This window comes from Sarcophilus harrisii, chromosome 3 (genome assembly GCF_902635505.1).
Source record: "Sarcophilus harrisii chromosome 3, mSarHar1.11, whole genome shotgun sequence".
Classification (NCBI taxonomy): Eukaryota; Metazoa; Chordata; class Mammalia; order Dasyuromorphia; family Dasyuridae; genus Sarcophilus; species Sarcophilus harrisii.
Genome location: NC_045428.1, coordinates 513,167,994 through 513,194,188, shown reverse-complemented (window position 1 = coordinate 513,194,188; position 26,195 = coordinate 513,167,994). Strand labels below are relative to the sequence as shown.

Below are 26,195 nucleotides of genomic sequence, written 5' to 3'. Positions count from 1 at the left end.
CCCAGCTAGCCCTCCTCCCTCTGTTTTTCTTCTCTTCCTGAGTCAGTCTTCAGTGCCCCCTCTAAGGATGGAGGCCTGTGGCCATTACCCTGGTGACCATACTGGGGAGGCTCTCCACTTTCCCCGTGGGAGTGCTGCTCTCGCCTGACATTTCCAGTGGCCTTCCAGGCCCGGGCATCCAGCCTGTGGAGCCTCTTGAGCTAATTAGGCCACGGGGCAGCACCCCCACCGCTTGGGCTCGTTAATCTGGCCCACTGAGCGAGACCCCCGCCGAGGTAGCAGTCTCTGCCGGATCAGGCTGAGCTCCTGCAGCCACAAAGGGAGGTAGCTCAGCCATTTCACTGGGCTTGTCTGCAGGGTCAGCTTTTTCAGGGAAGGGAGAGGTGATGTTCATGACCTGGGCTTCTACCCTGATGTCTGCAAAGGGCTTTCCTCTGAAGTTCCTAGGGGAAGTAGAGTCTGGAGTCAGGAAGACCTGAGTTCAAATGTAGCTCACATGCTGTCAGGCTGTGTGAGCCTGGGCAAGTCAAATAATTCACTTGTTTGCCTCAGTTTCCCCAGTTATAAAATGGGGATAATAATAGATTCTGCCTATAAGATAACAATCATAAAATGCTTTGCATAGTACCTGACACATAGTAGGCACTTAATAAGTGTTTTTTCCTCCCTCAAAATAAACTTTTGAGATAAATAGACTCAAAGGTAGTTTTTGGAGGAGGGCTCCTTTATTCTTCTGTAAGAATATGAGGAGGGGAGTAAGGGTGTAAAAAAGGCAAGGAGACTATCTGTATTAATTATTATTTAATTTACTCTGTTTGCCTTCCCTTTTAAGTAGTCTCACCAGAAATCAGGCCATCAGGTCATAGAGAAGATTAGGGAAATCTTGAGGTAATAGGAAGTGTCATAATTGCATTGCTGCACTCCAGGTAGCCTGAGAAATAGAGGTGGGAGTAGGGAAACAGGCAGGAAAGGGAGGGGGCTAGGATTTCCCAATGTTGCTTCTCTTGAATCATGAGATCATGTGTCACCCATGGAGCCCATGAGCCAGAAGCTTCCTGCCTGTGCAGCGTGCTCCAGCACTAGGAGGGCCACAGGCTCCGAGATTTAAAACTTGGTCCTTTATCTAATGATTATCCAAGGCAAGCTCTGCCTTTTACAGAAGGGGAAGCTTAAAGCCCAGCCAGCAGGCCACCTAACATTTATAAATCACCTACTGTGTGCCAAGTTCTGTGCTAAGCTCTGGGGTGACCAAGGTGTCCTCAAGGCGATTTCAGGGGTCAGCATCCTATAGTTAGAGGCAAAGGCTGGATTTGAGCACAGGGCCTCTGCCAGGTCTGATTAATTAAGAGATTTTGTCTTCTCTCCAGCTCTTCCTAACTTTGTGACCCTAGGCCAGTCAGGGAACTGAGGAACCTCTCAGCCTTTACTTATCCATCAGTAAAATGGGGAAAATAGCAGAACCTATGGTACAGGGTTATTAGTCAAGAAATAACACAGAGGAAACTTTGCAAATCTTCAAAAGTTCTATAAATGCTGCTGCTGCTATTATTATTATTGTTGTTGTTGACTACTGCTATTGCTACCACTATTACCACTGTTAACTGTCACCACTGCTGCTACTATCACTTTTATTCTTCTTTTCCTATTATTACTACTGCTATTACTACAATTTACATTCACTACTATTATTGCTTTTGTTAATACTACTGTTACTTCTACCACTGGTAGCATTTTTGTGATCACTGCTGCTATTACTACTATTGTTTGTAGTAATAACTACTATTACTACTACTGCTTTGCTTTTATTGCTATGACTATTAGTAACATTACTTTTATTACTACTCTTGCTTTTGTCACTACTATTGCTTCTATTACTAGTAGTACTACTATTATCACTACTGTTAATACTCCTATCGCTTTTACTACTATTATTAACTTATTATTAATCTGAAATTAATAATTAATAATAACTAATATTAATTAATTCTTGACTCCATTTGTTTTGTTTGTACAAAATAGTGTAATGCCACTATTACAACTGCTAATTTTATTACTGAGGGCTATTAGCAATGTTATTTTTACTACTACTGTTTTTGTTATTTCTACCATTATACTAATCATAATACTACTAGACTGCTGCTGCTATTACTATTACTTTTGCTGCTAATAATTAGTAATAACTACTGTTATTGCTGCTACTTTGCTTTTATTGCTACTATGGCTATTAGTAATATTACTTTTACCATGATTGCTTCTACTATTATCACTACTTCCATTACTACTATTATTCTTACTACTAATACTTGTGATAGTAATTACTATTACTACTACTACTACTGTTTATTACTGATATTACTGTTAGTACATTACTTTTACTACTATTATTGCTTTTGTTAGTCATTGCTAATCATAATATTACTATTAAAACTACTGCTATTATTGTTGCTATAACAATTACCACTATTACTATCACCCCTACTGCTACTAATATTATTATTTTTACTACTGCCATTATTATTTTATTCTTCTTTTCCTATTATTACAACTACTACTATTACAATTACAATTACTTTTATTACTACAATTGTGATTAATAACATTACATTCACTACTGCTATTGCTTTATTAATATTATTGTTACTTTTACCAATAGTAGTATTACTGTGATCACTACTGCTATTACTACTATTGCTTGTAGTAATAACTACTATTACTACTACTGCTTTGCTTTTATTGCTACAACTACCATTAGTAACATTGCTTTTACTACTACTCTTGCATTTGTTACTACTATTGCTTTGGTGGTTACTAGTAGTATTACTGTTATCACTACTGCTATTATAACTATTGCTTTTACTATTACTATTACAAATACCAATTTTTATTACTGAGTGCTATTAGCAACATTATTTTTACTACTACTATTGTTTTTATTATTTCTACTTATAATGTTACTACCATTACTGTGGCTGTTACTACTATTACTCTTGCTACTAATACTTAGTAATAACTACTATTACTGCTACTTTTTTGCTTTTATTTCTACTATTGCTATTAGTAACATTACTTTTACTACTATTGCTTCTACTACTACTACTATCACTGCTACTATTATTACTGTTACTCTTACTACTAATACTTGGGTTAGTAATAACTACTATTACAACTACTACTCTGATTTTATTACTGTTATTGATGTTATAACATTACTTTTACTACCATTATTGCTTTTGTTATTACTACTATTCTGCTAATCATAGCATTACTATTATCACTACTGTTATTACTCTCACTACTAATAATTGTGGTAGCGATAACTACTATTACTATTACTGCTATTGCTTTTGTTATTACTATTATTCTACTAATCATAGTATTACTGTTATCACTATGGCTATGATTCTGTTTGTTATAATATACTATTATTATTAATACTTAGTAATAATTACTATTACTACTACTTTGTTTTTATTACTATTGCTATTAATAACTTTACTTTCACTACTACTATTGCTTTTGTCATCACTATTGCTTTCACTACTAGTAGTATTACTGTTATCACTACTTCTATTACTATTGCTTTTATTCCTCCTCCTTTTACTTCTATTCCTACTATAACTAACACATTATTATATACTGATACACTGCTCAGTAAGACCTTTGATTTGCAGAAGTGGAACAGGCAGAGTCTTTTTTATCTTAACCCTGGATTTGTAATCAGGAAGACCTGACTTCAAATCTCATCTCAGTACTTATTTGCTCTATGACTATTTCCCTTTTTTGATCCCCACTTTTTTCACATGCACATTAAAGATAGTTGTAATATCCCCCCCTCTCCTTCTCTCTCTCTCTCTCTCTCTCTCTCTCTCTCTCTCCCTCTCCATATATATATATATATATTAAGAATAATAACAAGTAGTATATCTATGGTGCTTTAAGGTTTCACAAAGTGATTTAACCATAACAATATACTAACTCTCAGGGTTGTGTGTCACAAATGAGAGAATATATGGAAAATACATTGAAAAATTTTAAATGCTAAATAAATGGTAGTCATCCTCATTACAATTGTTATTAATTGGTCCAGGGCCAGCAGAGTTGAAGTGAGATCTCTCCATAAATTGACATGGTTGGACTCAGTGCCAGTGTTTCCCACACTAATGCTCGTGGGCTTTAGTCATTTCCATCTTTTCCCCAGATATTCCTGATCTTGTGGGCTCCAGCCCGCTCTTCGCCTAATTCTTGTCTGTTGTTCTGTGGTTCATTGTAAATATAGTGCAGGAACTCTTGGGATATTGTGATATATGATGAGAATGGCCTCAAAAATGCAGAGCTCCTACTGGAACCCGTCCCTGTTTGGGGGGCATGTCACCACTGGCACCAGGGAGTCTGCAAAGGCAGAAATGCTGTGGTCCTCAGCACCCAGAACTGGCCTGCGGTTTGGGGGGTTTCTTGTGGCTTTTGTTTCTCTGCTGTTGTAACCCGAGAGGAAGCCAGGGCTGGGAGGGAGGGGGTGGAAAAGCTGGTGTGACTCAGGCTCGGGGTGCTGACTCGGGGGTGATGAAGGTCAGGCCTGAGGACCACAGCTAAGAGAAATGATGCATTTCACTGAAGGCTGATGGATTCCCCCCTTGTGCCCTCTGGATACAATAAACAAGTCCAGGACATGCTCTTTGATGGAGGAGAGAGGACTGGGGACTGCTGAGCTGTTCATTTGGCCCAGCCAGTGTACAAGAGACCTGGGCTTCTGCTGCAGGCTATTCCACTCACATTGGACTGGGGCAAACATGCATTAAGCCATCTTCCATGTTCAGAGTGGGCAAAGTACTTCCTTTCTCTGAGTCTCAATTCTCCATCTGTAAAATGGGCAGACTGAACCAACTGACCTATAAGGTTTCTTCCAGCCCTATGACTGGATTCATTCTATGATTCATTGAGAGGGATTGATTTAGATGAGGTTAAGGTTCCTTTCACTTGTATAAGAGACTGTTATTACTATACTATTTGAGTATCGTCTTGAAGAACTTTTTTTATTGAAGTTTTTTTATTTTCAAAACATATGCAAGGTATTTCTACTGGGCTTATATCCCAAGGAGATACTAAAGAAGGGAAAGGGACCTGTATGTGCCAAAATGTTTGTGGCAGCCCTGTTTGTAGTGGCCAGAAACTGGAAAATGAATGGATGCCCATCAATTGGAGAATAGTTGAGTAAATTGTGGCATATGAATGTTATGGAATATTATTGTTCTGTAAGAAATGACCAGCAGGATGAATACAGAGAGGCTTGGAGAGACTTACATGAACTGATGCTAAGTGAAATGAGCAGAACCAGGAGATCATTATATACTTCAACAACGATACTGTATGAGGATATATTCTCATGGAAGTGGATTTCTTCGACAAAGACAAGATCTAACTCAGTTTCAATTGATCAAGGATGGACAGAAGCAGCTACACCCAAAGAAAGAACACTGGGAAATGAATGTAAACTGCTTGCATTTTTGTTCTTCTTCCCGGGTTATTTATACCTTCTAAATTTTATTCTCCTTGAGCAACAAGAGAACTGTTCATTTCTGCACACATATATTGTATCCAAGATCTACTGTAACCTATTTAACATGTATAGGACTGCTTGCCATCTGGGGGAGAGGGTAGAGGGAGGGAGGGGAAAAATCGGAACAGAAGTGAGTGCAAGGGATAATGCCGTAAAAAAAACTACCATGGCATGGGTTCTGTCAATAAAAAGTTATTAAAAAAACATATGCAAGGATGATTTTTCAACACTGACCCTTGAAAAACCTTGTGTTCCAATTTCCCTCTTCCCCTCTACCAGATGTTTGCTGAACTTTTCTACCAAAATTTGGGGAGTAATGTGTTAATTTTCTCTTCTGTTGAGTGGGATCAGAACCATATCCATATTTGATTATTTAGGCTCACAAGATTGTGAGTGTAACTTTTTCATATTTATTTCTTCATTGATCTCAGCATAGTGATCTGAGTATAGCCAATGATATTGAATTGAATTTGCTTCTGAAAATGTTGTTCATTAGTGTTAGAATCATAGTATTCTAAATTTTGAGCCTCAGATGTTTGCAAAGATGCCACAGCAGAGTGATTCTCATCTGAGCTCCAAGTGTAGGCTGACTTTGTAGGAAGGACCTTCCTAAAATACAGAAGCAAAGCTTCAATGAGGAAAAATGGATCTGAGATAGAGGAAAGACAAATTAAGCTTTTTCAGAATATTGACAAGATGAAGAGGAAGAAACAAAGAATAGCTCTATACCCAGACCTTAAAAGTAGATGTGAAAGAAATTCTTCCTGGAATTTGTGGGCAAAGAAGAACTAGAGTACATTATGAAATACAAAATGAATATCGATTATATTAAGTTAAAAAGGTTTTGTACAAACAAAACAAATGGAGTCAAGAAGGGAAGCAATAAACTGGGAATTTTTTTTTTTTACAACCAAGGGTTCTGATAAGAGCCTCATTTCTAAAATGTATAGAGAATTGGCTTAAATTTACAAGAATTCGAGTCATTCTCCAATTGATAAATGGCCAAAGAATATAAACAATTTTCAAATAAAGACATTAAAACCACATATAATCATATGAAAAATGCTCTAAATCACTGTTGATCAGAGAAATACAAATTAAAACAACTCTGAGGTAACACTACGCACCTCTCAGTTGGCTAAGATGACGGGAAAAGATAATGACAGATGTTGGAGGGGATGTGGGAAAACTGGGACACTGATACCTTGTTGGTGGACTTGTGTACTGATCCAACCATTTTGGAGAGCAATCTGGAATTATGCCCAAAGGGTTGAAAAATTCTGCACATCCTTTGATCCAGCCTTGTCTCTCCTAGGCCTGCATCCCAAAGAGATCATTAAAAAGGGAAAATAACCCACATGTGCAAAAGTGTTTGTGGCAGCCCTGTTTGTAGTAGCAAGAAACTAGAAACTGAGTGGATGCCCATCAGTGGGAGAATGGCTGAATAAGTTATAGTCTATGAATGTTATGGAACATTATTGTTCTGTAAGAAATGACAAGCGGGATGATTTCAGAGAGGTTTGGAGAGACATATATGAATTGATGCTAAGTGAAATGAGCAGGACTAGGACATCATTGTACAAGGCAACAACAAGATTATACAATGATCAGTTCTGATGGATGTGACTCTTCAACTGCAAGGTGATTCAGGCCAATTCCTATGGTCTTGTGATGAAGAGAGTCTTCTGCACCCAGAGAGAGGACTGTGGGAGCTGAATATGAACCCTAACATAGTATTTTCATTCTTTTTGCTGTTGTTTGCTTGCTTTTTTTCTTATTTTTTCCTTTTTTGATCTGATTTTTCTTGTATAGTATAATAATCATGGGAATATGTGTAGAAGAATTGCACATATTTAACATATTACTTGCTGAATAGGGGAGGATGGGGGAGAAGAGAGGGAAAAAATTTTGGAACACAATATTTTGCCAGGGTGAATGTTGAAAAATATCTTTTCATGTATTTTAAAAAATAAAAAGTTACTATTTTAAAAAAGATAATAAAGGTGCTGTCACTTAGATGAAACCTAGCTGTATGACTTTGGATAATTATGTAATTACTCTGTCTAGAAGGCAACGAGTTTGGCTCAGTGAACAGAGTACTGGACCTGGAGTCAGGAAAATCTGAGTTCAAATCCATCCTCAGATAGTCATTAGCTGTGTGATCCTGGATAAGTCACTTAACCTCTGTGCCTTCATCCCATTAGAGAAGGAAATGGCAAACCATTTCATTATTTTTGACAAGAAAACTCCATGGACGGTGGTCTACCCAAGGTGACATAGGAGTCAGACTGAACAATAACAACAAAAACACTTGGATTATAGTGGATTTTTGATGATCTGTTTTGTGGTGTATCTGTTTATATATAAATCAGGTTGATTTCCCTCTGACATTTCAGTGTCTGCTTCCTTACAGTGTGGTATTTTAGTAGCCACCTACATAAGACACAATTAGAAGAGTAAATCTGTTTTTTAAAAAAATTGTCTATGTTTCTAATGATAATTACTTTTGAATATGTCCTCATTGTATATATGTGCTTGATAAGCATTTTAAGTTATTGAATTATCTATATTAAAACTCAGAAGTACATCATAGTTTGATGGATCTCATAAGACACTACTCCAATGTCCCATTTTTGCCCGGAAGGATATATTAGTTAAACTTCAACAAGTTGTCAAAGTCACAAGGAATAGAGACATTGAAATGATAAGAAGGAGCTTTATTAGATACAAAAGAAGGATTAACTGCACACAGATCTCAATTGCACATGAAAAGGCCATTGAAAAATTAATTTGCCGCAATTTGTCTCATACCTCTGTCCCAGATGCCTCTTTACATAATAACCAACAGGTTTCTGGGATGGACCACACAGGTAAGTAAAGTGGAGTTTTTCATTGAGATGAACGACCTCTGAATCAGAAAATTATGTATCAGGAAAGGCCATACCTGTTTCACCTCCTAACTGGAATAAAGTACTTAGAGGGAAGCTTTGAGAGAATTAAAAAGGAGAGTCCAATCTTAGGTTAAGGGTCTTTCCTTCCTGAAAAAAACACTGTAAAACAGTTGAAAAAGAATCTTTTAACAATAAACCAAGACTGAGATGAAACTGCATTTGTGCATCAAGGAGTAAAGTCCAGCAGAGACGTCATGTCCTGTGAAAACTGGAAAGATTACACAGCCCACCAAAAGCTAAGTGACCCACTTGGTCTTTCCTGGAGATGAGTCCAAGAAGAAGCCAGCTTTGCAGCAGATCACCCTCCTAGCAGAAGATTGACCCAACCAGTTGAGATATTGTGCCCTATGAGGAGCTGGACAGCAAACAGCCCAGCTTTGTCAAGCACTGAAACTGTGATACCCTTCTCTGAAGTGAACTTGGTGAAGACTCTCTATTCCAGAATTATGAATTGACATTGTCTACATATGTGCCTCACAACTACTATCCTCCAAGTTCATACCCATTCTTCCAGACTCTGGTATATTTAGGGAACAGTGTTTCCCAGATTTAGAAGGAAACATTTCATAACTAAAATGTTTATAGCAGCTCTTTTTGTGATTGCAAAGGATTGGAAATGGGAGGAGATGCTCGTCAATTGAGGAATGACTCAATAAATTGTGGTGTATGATTGTGATAGAATATTATGCTATAAGAAATGATGAGGGGATGACTAAAGAAAAATATGGCAAGACCTATATTACTGGTGCAAAGTGAACTGAGAAAAACCAGAAGGTCATTATGCACAGTATTAGCAATGTTGTAATGATCAATTGTGAAAGAGTTGGATACTCTGATCAGTACAATGATCCAAGACAATTCTAAAAGACTTATAATGAAAAAAATGCTGTCTGTCTTTAAGGAGAGAACTGATGAACCTTGAGTGCAAATTGAAGTATAATTTTGTTTTTTTTCAATTTCTTGCTTTTGTTTTTTTTTAGAAATATAGCTAACATGGAAATGGGTTTTCATGATTTCACATATATAATTTATATCATATCATATGTCTTCTCAGCAAGTATAGGAGAGTATGCAAAGGAGGAAGAGAATTTGGAATGCAGTTATTTTTGAAAAGGAATGTTTAAAAACAAATTTTTGGAAAATGCTTTGTGACTAATTTTTAAAATCATTTTAGTAAATACTTTTTCTTATAAGTTTATTGAGTCTATGGGGGTAATTACATGGTGTAGCAGCTAGAACACTTGCTTAGAATCAGCAAGACTCATTTTCATGAGTTCAAATCTGGCCTGCGACACTTCCTAGCTGTATGACTTGAGGCAAGTTATTTAACCCTGTTTGCCCAAGTTTCACTTGTAAAATGGATTGGAGAAGGAAATGGCAAATCATTTTAGTATTTTTATCAAGAAACTCCAAATGGGATTAGGAATAGTTGGACATTATGGAAATGATTAGACAACAACAGTTGAGCCTACTAGTTGATTAAGGGGAAGTATACCAGTGAGGGTTCATGAAACAACCAGACAGTAACAGTTGAGCTTACAAGTTGGTTAAGGGGAAGTATACCAGTGGGGGCTCATAAAACAACAACTAGTTAACAACAGTCGAGTCTACTAGTTGATTAAGGGGAAGAAAACCAGTGGCGTCTCATGAAACAAGCAGACAACAACAATTGAGTCCACCAGTTGATTAAGGGCAAGAATAACAGGGGGGGCTCATGAAACAACCAGACAACAACAATTGAGTCCACCAGTTGATTAAGGGGAAGCATAACGAAGGGGCTTATGAAACAACCAGACAACAATTAAGTCTACTAGTTGATTATGGGGAAGAATACAACTACAGTTGAGTCTACTGGTTGATTAAGGGGAGCATACCAGTGGGGGGTCATGGACCAAAGTGTTGGGAGGAAAGGCACCCATAAAGTAGGCCTCCAAAGTCATTCCTAGGAATTATAGCAGTCATCTCTCTGGAGACCAACTTGTCAGAATGAGTGAAAGAATTAGTGATCCTATACATGAAAATAAGGGAAGTGACCTATCTACTTGTGATCATACAACTAATAAATGTCAGAGTTGTATTTCATGACAAGTCTACTGATTCCAAAGTACTCTTTCTGCTACAGTGCCATTACTAGAAAATTTTTTAAGTTCCCTTCCAGCTCTAAGATTCTAGTCATTGTACCTAATAATAGCTAGCATTTCTATGACACTTTAAAGTTTGTAAAATGCTTGACAACAATTACCTCATTTTATTCTGGGAGGGTGGGTGTTATATTATTCCCATTTTTCAGATGTGGAAACAAAGGCAGGCAGAAATTAAGCAACTTGCTTTGGGTAACAAAGAACATGAGTCAGCTTGGTGTAAATACCTAGGCGACATTGTGGTTAGAGCAATTGGGCCTGGTGTCAATAAGACCAGTTCAAATCTGAGTTGAACACTTATTAGCTTAGGGATTCTGAACAAATCTCTTAACTTCTATCTGCCTCAGTTTCCTCATCTCTAAAATGGTTATAGTAAGGTCGCTTATCATGCCCATCAATTGGGAAATGGCTAAATTATGATATATAAAAGTAATAGAATATTGTTGTTCTATTAAAAAAAAAAAGATGAACATGCTGATTTTAGAAAGGCCTGGAAAGATTTATATGAACTGATGCTGAGTGAAGCAAGCAGAACCAGGAGAATGTTGTACATAACAACAGCAAGATTGTGCGATCATCATAAACTCTGAGAGACTTGGCTCTTAGAGGTTCAGTGATCCAAGGCAATATCAATAAACTTTGGATGGAAAATACCATCTGCATTAAGAGAAAAAATTGTGGAGATTGAATGTAAATCAACTCATGCTATGTTCACTTTTTTTTCTTTTTTCTTCTGTTTTTTTTTCTCATGGTTTTTCCCTTTTGTTCTGATTTTTCCCTCCCAACATAATTCATAAAGAAATATGTAAGAAAAATGCATAGCCAAAAAAATAGGATGTTTTTACATGTAACAGAATGGGGGGGAAAATAAGGGCACCTACCTCCAAGGGTGGTTGTGAGAGCATCAAGTGAGATATATTTGTAAAGCGCATGATAAAGCCTAAAACACACTATATAAATGCTAATTATTATTAATACCAATGATAGATAGGATGATGGGCTTGCCATCAGGAAGACTAGGATTTGAATTCCAAGTAGACATAGTTCTAGGCAAATCACTCAACTTCTCTGTACTTCAGACAGTTTCCTAGAATTTATCTACTAAGTCACAGGTAGGTACAGATAGAAGGCGTTTCCACATTAAGAGATCCTTATGTGACTCAGCAGCCAGCTTACCCTCACAAAGTTGCTCACTGCAGAAAATTGAATATTAATAAGAGCTTCCCAAGTAACAGAAACTGGTTTTGGTGCTTGTTTGTAAGAAGATAAAAATGAAATGTAGTGGTACCTTTTTCCTCCTAGTTAATTGGTTCCAGAGGGCTTGATGATTGGCAAAAATGATGAATACCAATCATATTTTTCCCAGTCCACAGCCAAACCATCACTCCCCATCCAATTCCCCAGAGGGGCAACTGGAGTTTCCACCTGCAGAAAAAGAATCTAGTCCAGCTGTTATTTCTTGACCCAACTCACTTTCTGAGAGAAATGTTTACATTCTCCCTAACCCAATGCATGCAAACCTCCTTGGGAGGATGGAAGGGAAGAAGAGCCCTATAAAGGTGGAAGCTGAGGTCCTGTGCCATCCAGCTGCCCCAGGGATTTTAATATTCTATCAAGACATTCCTTCCATCCATGCAAAATTCAAGCCCTTTGTTTTTGAACAGAGTATTTTGGTGTAGTGGGAGGAATGTTAATTTTCGAGCTTGTTGGAATATCAATGATCTGCTTCATCTATAAAATGGAGATTCTAATTGTAGCATAATCCATCTTCTAGGGTTTTTAGGGATGTGATACTTTGGAAACCAATCACAGAATTTGAGAGTTGGAACAGATTTCAGTGGGCATTTGTGCCGACCACATACATGAAAGGAATCCCCAATGAGATTACAGCCTTTCCTTCATAATTAGGGTACTATCTCCTAAGATACCCCATTTCATTTTTGGGCAGTTCTTATAAATATTAGCAAAAGTTTTATTTTTTAAAATGAGCAAATGAATAAATTTTAATTTATTGTATTTATAATGATAAAATTTAAAATAAAATTTGTAAATTATTAAAAATAAAAATTAATGAATATTAGTAAATTATTAAAATAAGACAATTAGAAAAGTATGTAGTTTTTCCTGACATTAAATCTAAATTGGCTTATTTGTAGTTTCTTCCCATTCCTCTTAGTTTTGCCATCTAGGCTAATCAAAAAAAAAAAAGCAAACACTATAATATTATTTTACAAGATAGCCCTTCAAATAATTAAAAACAACAGTTATTGCTCTGTCTCTTCCCCAAGTTGGTCACCTTGATCCTCTTACGTCATAGATTCAAGTCCCTTCCCCACAATGAATTATCTCTTCTGGATACGCAGTATCTTTCCTAATCTATAATGCTCAGATCCAATGCTATGACTTCAGTTGAAGTCCTGATGAAGACTGAGTACCTGGAAGTATTCTCCTTTTCCTGGAAACCAGGTCTCCCCCATTGCAGCCAGCCCAAGGTTGTATTTGCATTTTTGACTGTCACATCCTACTACTGACTCATACTGATCTTGCGGTCCCCTAACCTCGCCTCCGCCAGATCTTTTTGGAGCAACATGTCTAACCATACCTCCCCCATCTCATACTTGTGAAGTTGTTGTGGAGGACTGGGGGAGGAAATTTGAAATTGTTAGGGTTTTTTTTTTTGTTGTTGTTGTTTATTTGTTTGTAACCCAAATATAAGACCTTACAAGTTTCCTCTAGGAGTTGTATTATTGATAAAAATTGTGGAGGATGTTGTATATGTCATATACTTCAAATAAACAAACATTTACTAAGTTCCTATTATGTACAAAATATTGTGCTTAGTGTTGTGCAGAGATGTCTCCTAGCCTGCATTTTTCTAAGTTGATATGTTTCCAACAGGGATCTGTTTCTAGTTGAGTTTGACACCATTGTTGTAAAGAATACATGTGAGTAAAAGTTGTTAATAATCAAAAAAACCATCATTTATTGACAGTGATTCCAGACATCATACCTGACCTGAAGAAACTTAATTTATTTGGACAGATAAGATACATAAAGAGTTAAATAAAATATATGGGGCTGATAAAAGAGATGTCCTTATAATGTAGAGTTAATCACATCTGTTATGGGAGTCTCCTTCCCATTGCTGGGATGCCAGTGGTCCTTCCTGGCCCATTATCTTCCAGATGGCCATCCCATACCCTCCCTGATTCCATTACCACTAGTTTCCCTGCATAAAGGAAGAACTTTGTGGCCCCCTACCTCACAGATGGCTGTTCTATACTCTCCCTGACCCCATTGCCACTAGCTTCCTAGTTGGACTTTTGGAAAAGGCAAATTAAAAAATTATCACATCCTGTAATGGAAATAATGGAAAGAGCATTGGACTCTAGGTTAGAAGATTTGAATTTATATCTTAACTCCCACAGTTACCATCTATGTGCGCATGAGAACACAGTAAAAATTTTAAAATATACTGATAAATTGGAGAGTGTCCAGAGGTGGGAAACCATCATGGTGAATGCTTTAAGAGGTGTAGTTGAAAAACCTGGGGAAGTAAAAAATGCTTATGGAAAAGTAATTTGCCTTCTTTGGACCTGAGGCTCCTTATGAGGCAATTAGACCGTGTTATTTTTACATGACTTTTCTCCCTGTAAAGGACTATAATTTTTCCTTGAGAGAGGCTAAGGGTATTTGATACCATAAAAAGATGATAAAAGGGGTTACTCTTATCACTGCCACTCCAATCCATGCCCCTCCTGTGGTCACATACATGTTGCCACCAATTCTTCTGGATAACTTTGCTTTCATTTAAATAGGGAAGGGGGCCTTTTATTGTGGTAAAAGGAATACTTAGCAAAAGTTTCAGCTCTAGTCCTTTTGGAGAGCTTAGTGTCTCTTTGAGACTAATTGAAGCTTCAGGACATGGCTTGAGTGCCAACTATCAGAGAAATGGAGGGAAAAAGGAATTTACTCACACTAGGACTCCTGGGCTAAAGTGGGAAGGATGAAATCAAGGAGGAAGATACATGAGCTAATAACTGGTTATTTTTCTTAAAAACAAATTGAGTTTCTCCATCTATGGCTGGTATGTATTGACAATTAGTCTTTCACTGTTGGTTTGGTGCTTCCTGTTTTGGACTTCACACCATTAGCAGGAAATATGTATTTGTATAAATACTCCCCCTCAAACCCTCCAACATTTGGTGAGCTGGATAGTCTTTCTTTTGATGTGTTCAGCTGACCACATTTTATGATTATCTTTAGCTGCCTTTCCTGAGGTATCTGTCTTTTAAAATGAAAGGTTTTGTCACCTTAAGTGACTTTAGTGAGGTTTTATGCCGACATAACTGATATTACTAACGTTACTAATTTCTGGCTAAAATCACATTGACTGTGTAGTTGTAAGATGTTACTACTGTTGGTTAAATGCATGTCTTTTCTTGTTTCCCAGTTTTATTGGGATAATTGACAAAAAAAGGAAGCTTTCTTGATTACTAATAATCCACATTTCTATTTTATTCTACTTTGAAGTTTGCAAAAGGGTTTTGGGGCATGGCAAACTTGTATGGCAGATAATACAATTCTTATTATCCCATTTCATCGTCCTGTGATTTTTCAGTCATTTCTGATTCTTTGTGACCTTATTTGGGGTTTTCTTGTGAAATATACTGAAGTAGTTTACCATATACTTCTCTGGTTCATTCTATAAATGATGAAACTTGAGGCAAACTGAGTTAAGTGACTTGCCCAGAATCACACAGCTAGTAATATCTGATTTCAGATTTGTTCCCGATTCCAAGTCTAGTGCTCTATCTACTGCACCACCTATTTTCCCTATCCCCATTTATACATTGGAAAATTGAGACTCAGAGGAGTGAGTCTTTTATCTAAATGTGAATTGAAAGGATTGGAATAGATACTCTCAAGACAATGATGTCAGACTCAAATGGAAATTAGAAGCCATTGGACCTATGATTCCTTCCTTGTGGGGAACTTTCCAGAGTTATTATTATATTATAATATATTATCATATATTATATTAGATAAGCTATATTTTCATACAGCTTATATAAAATTATTAGGTAGTCTTACTTTTGTTCTATTATATTTTTATTTATCTGTTAAATATTTCCCAATTACATTTTAATTTGGCTTGAGCAACACTGGGGTGGGGGATTGTTGTAGTTGTAGCTGGTGGGTTCCCACTTTAATCTCTTCACTGTAAAAACTTTTCCATGTCTAAATATGTTCCCGTGAAAATGTGTTCAGGAGGCCTTTTTGATTCCAGAGCCTGAGTTTCTTTTTTCTCCCATTTTCCAGGTGTTTTCTAGAGATTGGATTCCTAATTAGAAAGAATAAGAAGTAGAGAGAATAATATAATCACTAGCCTTGAGACCCCAGTCTTATTTGGTTTTCCTAGGCCTCATGGGGTGGTATGAGGAAAGTAACAGAACTTTGGATGCGGGATCGTGGACCTTGGTCCCAGCTCTGTAACTAATTGGTTGTGTAGCCTCAGAAAGGCGACTTTACCCCTATGGACCTCAATTTCTTCAACTATAAATGAGGGATTGGTGGGTTAGATGGTTTCATAAATTTTACATATAAATAAATATATATATATATATATATATATATATATTGCATAAGATTGCTTATAATCCTGACCTTTCAGAGACTGAAACAGACATCAATGATAAACTCTCAAATTTTTGTCTGAAATTTTTCTGTAAACATTTTTTTAATGAGGACCACAAATTAATGTATCTCTCTGGCTAGCTTTCTAATGATGATTGTTCCTTATGGCATTTTCTAGATACTGTTAATTAGGCTCATCCTAAAATGTATGATCCTTGACTAATGAGATCATCATTAAATGGAGGAGCTCCTAAGAGGGGGAATAGGTCCAAAGAAGCATGTTGGAGCTAATCCTGGAGGCTCTATGCTCCTTTTTAATTTTTCATATGACTGTTCATGCTTTGTTGCCTTCTGGGTTTCCCTTGATGTTGATTGAAATAAACAAGTTAACCTAAATGACTTCTAATGTATCTTCCAGGTCTAAATTCTGTGATTCTATGATTGTTGCTCCTGTAGAGTCTGGTTTTCCTATTCTGTCTTCTTCTATCTTTATGTTAAAATAATAAAGACCTTTCTTATCAAGGGCCATTTTCTTCTAGCTAAGTGCTGGTTTTTCTGTTTTTAATTCAGTAACTCAATTAATATTTTTTACTGATTTCCCAGTTACTCAGTTACCTTAGTAGACGTCATTTATTTTTGGTTTGGATCTTCCTTTAAGGGAAGTCTTCATATGGAAACTCTATCTAGGCACACTGACAACTCTGGTCATTTATCATCTTAGAGACTTAGATGCCTGAGGTCACTGAGAAACTTGCCCATAACTATACACCTGGGATGTGTCAGAGTGGTACTTAAACCATGTCTCCCAGGTTCCAAGGCTGGTCCTTTATCTATTACATCATACTGAGTCTCTACCTGGTATTATTAGACAAAAAGAAATAGAAAACATAACCTTTAAAAGGATTATTTTAACTGAAGAGATAAAACCAGTTCAAAGGAAGACATGATAATGCTTCAAAGTACTACCTTGGATCCTTAAAAGTTAACTCACTTCCTTAAGCAAGTGGGATCCTCTGAGTTTTAGTTTTCTTCCTATAAAATGGGGTGGTGGTAATAATGGTGAGGTAGAATATAGGTGGTCATAGTCAAGGAATTATAAAACTGCTTTTTCTTTTTCCCTTTTTTTTTTTTTTTTTTTTTTTGCTGAGGCAATTGGGGTTATGTGACTTGCCTAGGGTCATACAAGTAAGAAGTGTTAATTGTATGAGGCTAGATTTGAACTCAAGTCTTCCTGACTTTAGGGCTGGTGCTCCATCCACTGCACCACCTAGCTGCCCCTAATCTGCTTTTTTTGATGGTAGACCTTTGGTCTTCCCAGGATATCACATGATGTTTTTATGCCATAGAAACTTGAATGGTTGCTATTACCCGCTTTCTAGAATTGGTTTGGGGAGATCTCTTTTTAAAGCTTAAAGCACTATAAAAATGAACTGTGATTGTTTTTTCTTTTTTCCCTAAACTGAAAGATAATTAATTGTAATATCATGAGGTTACCAGGTACTACATTAGCTAGAGAGGCTGGACCTAGAACCATAACTATATAAATTCTAATCAGCCTCAGACACCTATTAGCTCTGTGATCCTGAGCAAGTCATTTAATCTGTGTGTATCACTGTTTCCTCATCCGTAGAATGGGAATGATAATAATGATACCTACCAAAAAGAACCCACATGTGCAAAAAATGTTTGTAGTAGCTCTTTTTGTGGTAGCAAAGAATTGGAAAATTGAGTAGCTGCACATCCATTGAGGAATGGCTGAACAAGTTGTGGTACATGAAAGTTATGGAATATTATTGTTCTATAAAAAATGATGGACAAGCTGAGCTTAGAAAGTCATGGAAAGATTTACATGAACTGATGCTGAGAGAAACAAGCAGAACCAGGAATACATTGTACATAATAACAGCAAGAGTGTGATGATCAATTATGAAAGGCTTGGTTCTTCTCAGTAGTTCAGTGATACAAAGGAATCCCAATAAACTTTGGACAGAAAATGCCATCTGCAACCAGATAAAAGAACTAAGGAGCCTGAATGTAAATCAACACTTTGTTCATTTATTTTTTTTAATCTCTCCCATGGTTTTCCTCATTTGCTCTGATGTTTCTCTCCCAACATAATTTTCTGATGTCCAATCAATAAGAGCTCTTTTTTTCTAAAACTTTTTCCACATTGGTTACATTATTAGGTTTCTCTCCAGTATGTGTTTTCTGATGTACAATAAGAGCTTCCTTTTCTTTAAAACCTTTTCCACACTGGTTACATTTATAAGATTTCTCTCCAGTGTGGGTTCTCTGATTTCTAGTAAAAGTTTTCCTTTGACTAAAATCTTTGCCACATTGCTGATATTCATAAAGCTTCTCTCTAGTGTGGATTCTCTGATGTACAATGAGAGTTTCCTTTTTTATAAAACCTTTTCCACATTCATTGCATTCACAAAATGTATTAAAATAGATAAACTAAAAAACCCCACTAGAGAATATAAGAAAAATAAATAATAATAGCATCTACTTCTCAATGTTTTGCGAAGATCAATTGAGTTGGTATTTGTAATGCATTTTATAAATCTTGAAACATACAAATGCTAATATTCTTATTTTTATTTAGCATCTATCAGGAGTTAAATAGTGGGTTGCAGAAGGAAGAGATAGATAAATATAAGTTGTAGAGAACCTCCAATTAATAACTTTTAAGGGACAGCAAGGTTGGTACAGTGAGTGCTGAACTTGGAGTTCAAAAAAATTGAGTTCAAATCCTATATCAGACATTTTATTAGTTTTATGATCCTGAGAATATCATTTAACTTCTCAGCCTCAGTTTGCTTATGAGTCAAATTCAGGGATTGATGTCTGTCTGTGTCCTCTAATGTCCCTTTGAAATCTAGATCTAAATTTTTAATAATCTTTATCTTTGGGGGAGTTTTATAGTTTGAGGGTCTATATAGAGTGTCATCTAAGAAATCTTCCAATGAATCACAGAATACTAGAATGTTGAAGAGACTTTTTTATTTTTAAATAGTATTCTATTTTTTCCCTATTAAGATTTTTAGCATTTGTTTTTATAAGATTTTTTGAGTTTCAAATTTTTCTCCCTTTCACCCATCTCCTCTTCCAAAAAATGGTAGGCAGTCTGATATAGTTTTTGTGTGCTATCATATAAAATGTATTTCCATATTAGTCACAATTATGAAAGGAGAAATAAATAAAAAAATACAAGAAAGAATAAAATGCAAAAAATATGCTTCAATCTGCATTGAGTCCATTTTTTTCATATTAAACATATTTCCACACTAGTCATGTTGTGAAAGAAGAATCAGAACAAAAGGGAAAAATCATGAGAAAGGAAAAACAAAAAGTGGAAATACTAAGCCTAGATGTGCATGAATTTTTTGGACTTAGATCTTAGATCATTGTATTACTGAGAAATGAAAAGTCTATCAAAGTTGATCATTGCACAATGTTGCTATTACCATGTACAATAATCTCCTGGCACTCAGCATCAGTTCATGTAAGTCTTTTTGGAAGAGACTTTAAAAAGGTGATCCAGTTTAACATATATTTCTACCATGTTTAACATATATTGGACTACTTGCCATCTAGGGGAGGAGGTGGGGGAAGGGGGAGAAAAATTGGAACACAAGGTTTTGCAAAGGTTCATGTTGAAGAATTATCTATGCATGTGTTTTGAAAATAAAAAAAGCTTTAATTTAAAAAAAGAAAGAAAAAAAGTGATCCAGGCCAGACCTCTGTTTGATGGAGGAATGATTTCTATAGTTTTCTCCCAAAGTAGTTGAGATTTTTTTAATTAAATCTAGGATTGGCAGCCTAGATTTTAGGCTATTTTAGGAGAATAAGACATACTGCTGTTTAACAACATTTTGCTTCTTTCCTCCTTTAATGTAAACAAACAAGAAGCCCCAAACCCTGTTCTGTGTATTATGTCTAAGAATTCTGAGGGAGCCAGATGCTGTCCCGCAGTCACGGGTTTTGTTCTCATTCTCATGGTTCACAGATTTTTCTTGTAATGACTACGTGATTTATCTTCTGTTTGGCAGAAGTTTTGGACTGAAACTAACCACGATTTAGACAAAAGTCCCTTCGAAATACCCTTTTAGGAAAAACTTAGGGAAAAGTGGAGGGGGATGGACATGGGGGTGGGTGTTCACTGGATGGTGAGTGATGCTACATGGCTGAAGTCATCCCACTGTTTGTTGAGTGCTGCTGAGAGATGAGAATGCTATTAAGGCAGATGGAAGGAGAATTATTGCCATTCCAATTTGTTCTCTTCATTCATCCAGGAGTGAGTGAGCCTTTTTTTGTCCTTCTCATCCCCTAAGTCCCAAACAGCCTCAGCCTGGGAATGGCTGGATACTTAAGCCCTGAGGAAACTTTCCCTTCCCTAAAGATCTGGAAATAATAAATGTGTTTTCTAAGTATTTATATAGGACCTACTATTAGCCAAGCACTGTGCTAAACACTTATAAATATTGTCTCATCTGATTCTCACAACAACTCTGTGATGTAGTGCCCAGCCTGGAGTCAGGAAGCCCTGAATTCCAATTCAGTCTTAGGTGCTTACTGGAATCATGTGATTCTGGGCAAGTCATATAACTTCTGTTTGCATCAGTTTCCTCATCTGTAAAATGAGGGTGACAGGAGTACCAACTTCCAGGATTGTTGAGAGGATCAAGTGAGGTAATAGTTGTAAAGCACTTAGCAAGTGTCCAGTACATAGTAAGTGCTATACAAACCTTAGTTGTTATTTTATGTTATATTATATCATATCATTATATTTCTTATATTATTATATATTATATTTGTTATATTATGTTAATTTATATTGTATCATATATTTGTTATATTGTTCTATATTATATTATATTTGTTACATTATGTTATGTTATATTATATCATATTATATAGAATATATATTCTCCTCCTGCTCAAGGAGATGACATTTTCAGTTCTTCCTTAGCCTACAGAAGTCAGGTAGTATAATACCAACTTAATTATAATTCCAACAATGATCATGTGATCTTTGATTTAGAGACTTAAATGACAGGGAATTCACTGCCCTCCTAGGGGCCCTTCTATTCATAAACAGTGCTGACTGGGAGATTTTCCTTGTTGTTGAGCTGAAATCTATTTTCCTATAACTTCCCCACTTTGGTTCTGGGTCATCCTTCCAGGACCAAGTGAGTGAAGTCTTATTTCCCTTTCCTCATGACCCTTTGAACATAATTCTCCTATTCTGACCCTTATCCCTTCTCTTCAGGAGACTAAACCTTCCCAGTTCCTTCAAGTCATCCTTTCATGGCCTGGTTATTAGGAGTCAAGGGATTGTAGATTTGGACCTAGAATTGGGGAATGGCTGAACAAGATGCGGATCTATGAAGATATGGAATATATTGTTTTATAAAAAATGATAAATAAGCTGATTATAGAAAGGCTTGGACAGATTTACATGGACTGATGCTGAGTGAAACAAGCAGGACCAGGAGTACATTGTACACAACAACAGCAAGAATGTGCAATGATCAATTACGAAAGGCTTGGTTTGGATCCAAAGCAATCTTAATGGACTTTGGATAGAAAATGCCATCTGCATCCAGAAAAAGAACTATGGAGATTGAATGTAAATCAGCTTCTGCTTTGTTCACTTCTTTTTCCTCTCTCCCATCACTTTTCCCTTTTGCTCTAATTTCTTTCTTCCAACATGATTGATAAAGCAATGTGTTAATTAAAAATAAATAAACTAAGTAGAAGGGGAAAAAAAAGAACCAGGCATCTAGTTCCACTCTTTCGTTTTTAGATGGTTCATATTTAAGTGACTTTCTCCACTTAATATCAGACAAAAACTAGTCTTAACTTCAAATAATAATAATGACAATAAAAGAGCATTTGTGTAGCACTTTAAGGTTTGCAAAGTATTTTACAAATATCATCTTATTTTATCCTGGAAATCACTCTAGTTATTATTATCCCCATTTCACAGGTGAGGAAATTGAGGCAAATGGGTATAGTGACAATTGATATGAAAAAGTAGGAAGAAATATTAAGGGGAAATGATTGAGAATGATCCATGTTCAGATTTTACCTCTGATGCTTACTATGATGGGAAAGTCATTTAATCTGTCTGAGCCTTGGTTTTTTGATCTATAAAACAAAGCTAATAATACGTGTAGCCCCTACCTCAGAAATTTATTTCAAGGTTCAAGTGAGGTAAAGTAGAAAAAGTGCTTTGCAAATTTTAAAGAGGATCATCACAACACACATGAACCCCAATTATTATTTTTATTATTCGTCCAGGTTGGTCATTTCATCTATGTAGCATACTTTTAGTGTCTCCCCATTATATTCCACCCTCTATTCAACTGTAAGATTAATATTCCTTTAGCCCAAATCTGTGTTGCCATCTTTCCAATAAATTTTAGTGACTCCCCATCACCTCCAGGATCGGCTATAAAAATCCTCTCTTTGACACTCGGAGACTTCTACAACCTGGACTTCTGCTCCCTTTTCTAGTCTTCTTAGACTTCATCCCCTCAACCCTATGATCCAGTGACCATGTTGTCCTTGATCTTCCCCAAACAAGACATCCTATCTCAAGCTCTCTGAGATCATGTCCGCAGGGTTTAGCACACTACCTGGCACTTAATAGATACTTCATAAAAGTTTATTGACTGAATTACTGCCTGGAAATTTTTTTTTTTGTTTTTGCTAAGGTAATTGGGGTTAAGTGACTTGCCCAGGGTCACACAGCTAGTGGAAATTTTCTTAAAAATGAAATAACTTATCTAAAATTAATTATCTTAGAAAGTGACTTATTTATGATCACCCAGCTATTACAGTGTTTGTAGAGCAGGACTTGGTTTCTCTACTTTCAGGGCATGTGAATGACAAGAATTAATGTATAAGAGACTTAAAGATGATCTCGATATTTGTGTTGGCCATGGGAAAAGGAATTAGGACCAGTAACTGAGTGGTTATTCTGTAACTGAGTGGTGCAATGGATGGAACACCAGGTCTAAGTCAGGAAGACTCATCTTCCTGAGTTCAAATCCAGCCTCAGACATTTAATAGCTGTGTGACTTTGGACCAGTCATTAAACCTTGTTTACTTCAGTTTTTCATCTGTAAAATGAGCTGGAGAAGGAAATGGCAGTCATGCTAGTATCTCTGCCAGGAAAACCCCGAATAGGGTCAAGGAGAGTTGAACATGACTGAACAAGAAGAATAACAAAATAATGATTATTGGAGAAGTTTATGGTTCTGTTTATAAGCTTGGTGTAATGGCAATCTTCGACTTACTGGATAGACTCACTAAGGTAGCTTCATCCCAGTCCTAGTTCTGAGTCTTGACTGAAACTAAAACTTTGCTCAGAGCTAAGTAGTCAGTGTGGGAGAATGTAGAAGGGTGGGAGGAAAAATCATAAAGTAGGTAAAGTTTAACTTCAGTACTTTCAGGTAACTTTCCCCTATCTTTCTCTTCCAGCTCAGTCCAATATGTCTTTTCTCTCAAAAGCTGATCTGAGATAGCACTCTTGAGATTTACTCATTTACACTAGAATATAAAAATATCTCATCTGGCCTTAATATGTTATTCTTCCCCCAGGGATTTTTGTTTTTTAGAGGGGACAAGGAGTTTCAAGCCAAAGAAATGAATCTTTGTTTCTGGAATTTCAGGGATCATGGATGATGGGAACTTTGAATTTTAAAAAATCTTGGCTCTGGTTTCCTTAACTTTTGGTCAAACAGGAGCAAACATTTATGAGACGTTTGGGCAGTTTGTGGGACCATCCGAGAGATTGGATGCAGTGTATTTGGGTGGGGTGTTTATAATTTATTTAAACAGTAGCACAATGAACTCATTTATCCAGTGTGCACACTTGACCAAAATGAAGACTTGGTGTTTTTGGTTTTTTTTTAATTTCCCCTTTTAACAGACATTTGCCTGAAAAAATTAAGGATGACCAACAGCTGAAGAATATGAGTGGCCAGTGGTTTTATGAAGCCAAGTCTAAGAGACACAGAGATAAAATCCATGGAGCAGATATAATTCGGGCATCGATCAGAAGAAAGAAACCACAAACATTTGGTGAGTTAAGATTTTGCATACTTATCTGGAATTTGGGAGGCTGAGGAAGGAAAAGTATGAGACAATGATGATCTGAAAGGGGGTTAAAAGTACAGGTTAGGCTCATCTATGAAATACAGCTGAGTGATTCTGTTTAACAGAATGTTTTGTGATCTAAGATTATGCACCTAAGATTCACATTCATGTATACCTCTTTAATAAATCTGTTTATATCAGGGGTTTTTAACTTGGAGTCTGGGAACTTGGATTTTAAAAAAACTGTTCATTGTATTTTAATGTAATTGATTCCCTTTGTAATCCTTTGTGTAAATTTATACATCTAAAATATTATTCTAAGAATAATATTTATAAAGGGTTGAATACAAAAAGTTTAAGAACCTCTGCTTTCAGGCCAGTTTAAAATCCCTATAAGTGCCTGTGAATCTTGCTGCTGGGATTTTTTTTTAAGATGAGTTCTTAGCTTCAATAGCCTAAGCCAATAGCTTCCATATTAAGTTGAGCATTAATATGGTGAGCCTCGGGAGGTGGAGGAGGACCCATCAGATTGCCTAAGGAGAGGCAAGTCAAGACTCCTGTGCTGATCTGAGTGAGCTTGCAGCCTTGGATAGGGTAGGATACCCAGTTTTTAAAACAAATAAATAAAAAAACAACCCTATTTTAGATGAAGTGTATGGCTCAGATGGCTAAGTTTGAGAGAAAGAGACATACAATAGGAAGCCACAAGCTACAGGGACTAGTTCTAGAGTCTCAGGAATTAGGTTCAAAGGACTGGTCTCTGGTTATTATCTGTGATCTTGAATAATCACTTAATCTCTTCAGGCCTCATTTTTCTCATCTGTAAAATGGGTGTTGGATGAACTGGCCTCCAAAGTCCTTTTTAGTTCTAGATTGTTGATTTTATAATCCATGGTTTTCTAAGCAATAAGTAGAGATATATTCAAGTCCCTTTCATCTCTGTTCTTTGATTTAAGTGGAAACAGGTATGTCTCATGGCTGATTTTCTATCATTGGCTTAACACCTTTTTCCTGAATTCTGGGAGCAGATGGTGTGGATAAGTGGAAAGAATAATGTACTTGGGATCAGAAAATGTAGGTTCTAAGTCTGCTTATTTTTCATTCTTATATTTCATTCTGCTGATAATTAGCAGTGTGACCCTTTTGAGTCTCCATCAAATGACATCCCTAAGAATCCTTGAGTCTAAAGAAAAATCAGCATCTCTCTCTCTCTCTCTCTCCCCATTTCTGTCTTCCTTCTTTCTTTCTCTCTCTCTCTCTCTCTCTCTCTCTCTCTCTCTCTCTCTCTCTCTTTTTTTTCTCTTTTTTCTCTCTTTTCTCTCTTTTCTCTCTTTTTCTTTCTATTCTCTCTCTGTAAATACCAAAAGACACAGAACTGAATGAAAAAACTTGGTAGTCTGGATTGAACTGAAAAATCATACAGTGGCTTTAATAATTCTAAACTGCTTACTGCTATAATACACCAGTATTTTCTCATTTTTCTTTTCCATTCCATTCTCCACATGGTTACCAAAGTCATGTTTCTAAAAGTCATTTCCCTGCTTAATATTGGTTCCCTATTACCTCGATGTACCTATCAAGTACAATTTTCTCTGTCTGGTAGCTCTTTACAAGTGGCTCCATTCTACCTTTCCAGGCTTATGACACTTTTTTTCCCCTTCACACGCTTGTCAATTCAGCCAACTTTCTCTCCCTCCATCCCTCTCTCTGTCTCTCTGTGCCTTTGTCTCTCTGTCTCTGTCTCTGTGTCTCCTTCTCCCCCTCCCCCTTCCCCATTTCCTGGCTTCATGGTTATTTTTTGGG

At 36.5% G+C, this 26,195-nt stretch overlaps 1 protein-coding gene across 10 annotated transcripts in view; it reads left to right on the top strand.

The window, feature by feature from the left end:
- SYTL2 (synaptotagmin like 2) overlaps positions 1-26,195 on the top strand; it is a 141,998-nt gene that overhangs the window by 48,690 nt on the left and 67,113 nt on the right. For all 10 annotated transcript variants that reach the window (XM_031961866.1, XM_031961863.1, XM_031961864.1 and 7 more), the window contains exon 3: positions 24,226-24,377. In XM_031961866.1, the coding sequence (XP_031817726.1) occupies positions 24,226-24,377 (152 nt within the window). The remainder of the gene's footprint in view (positions 1-24,225; positions 24,378-26,195) is intronic.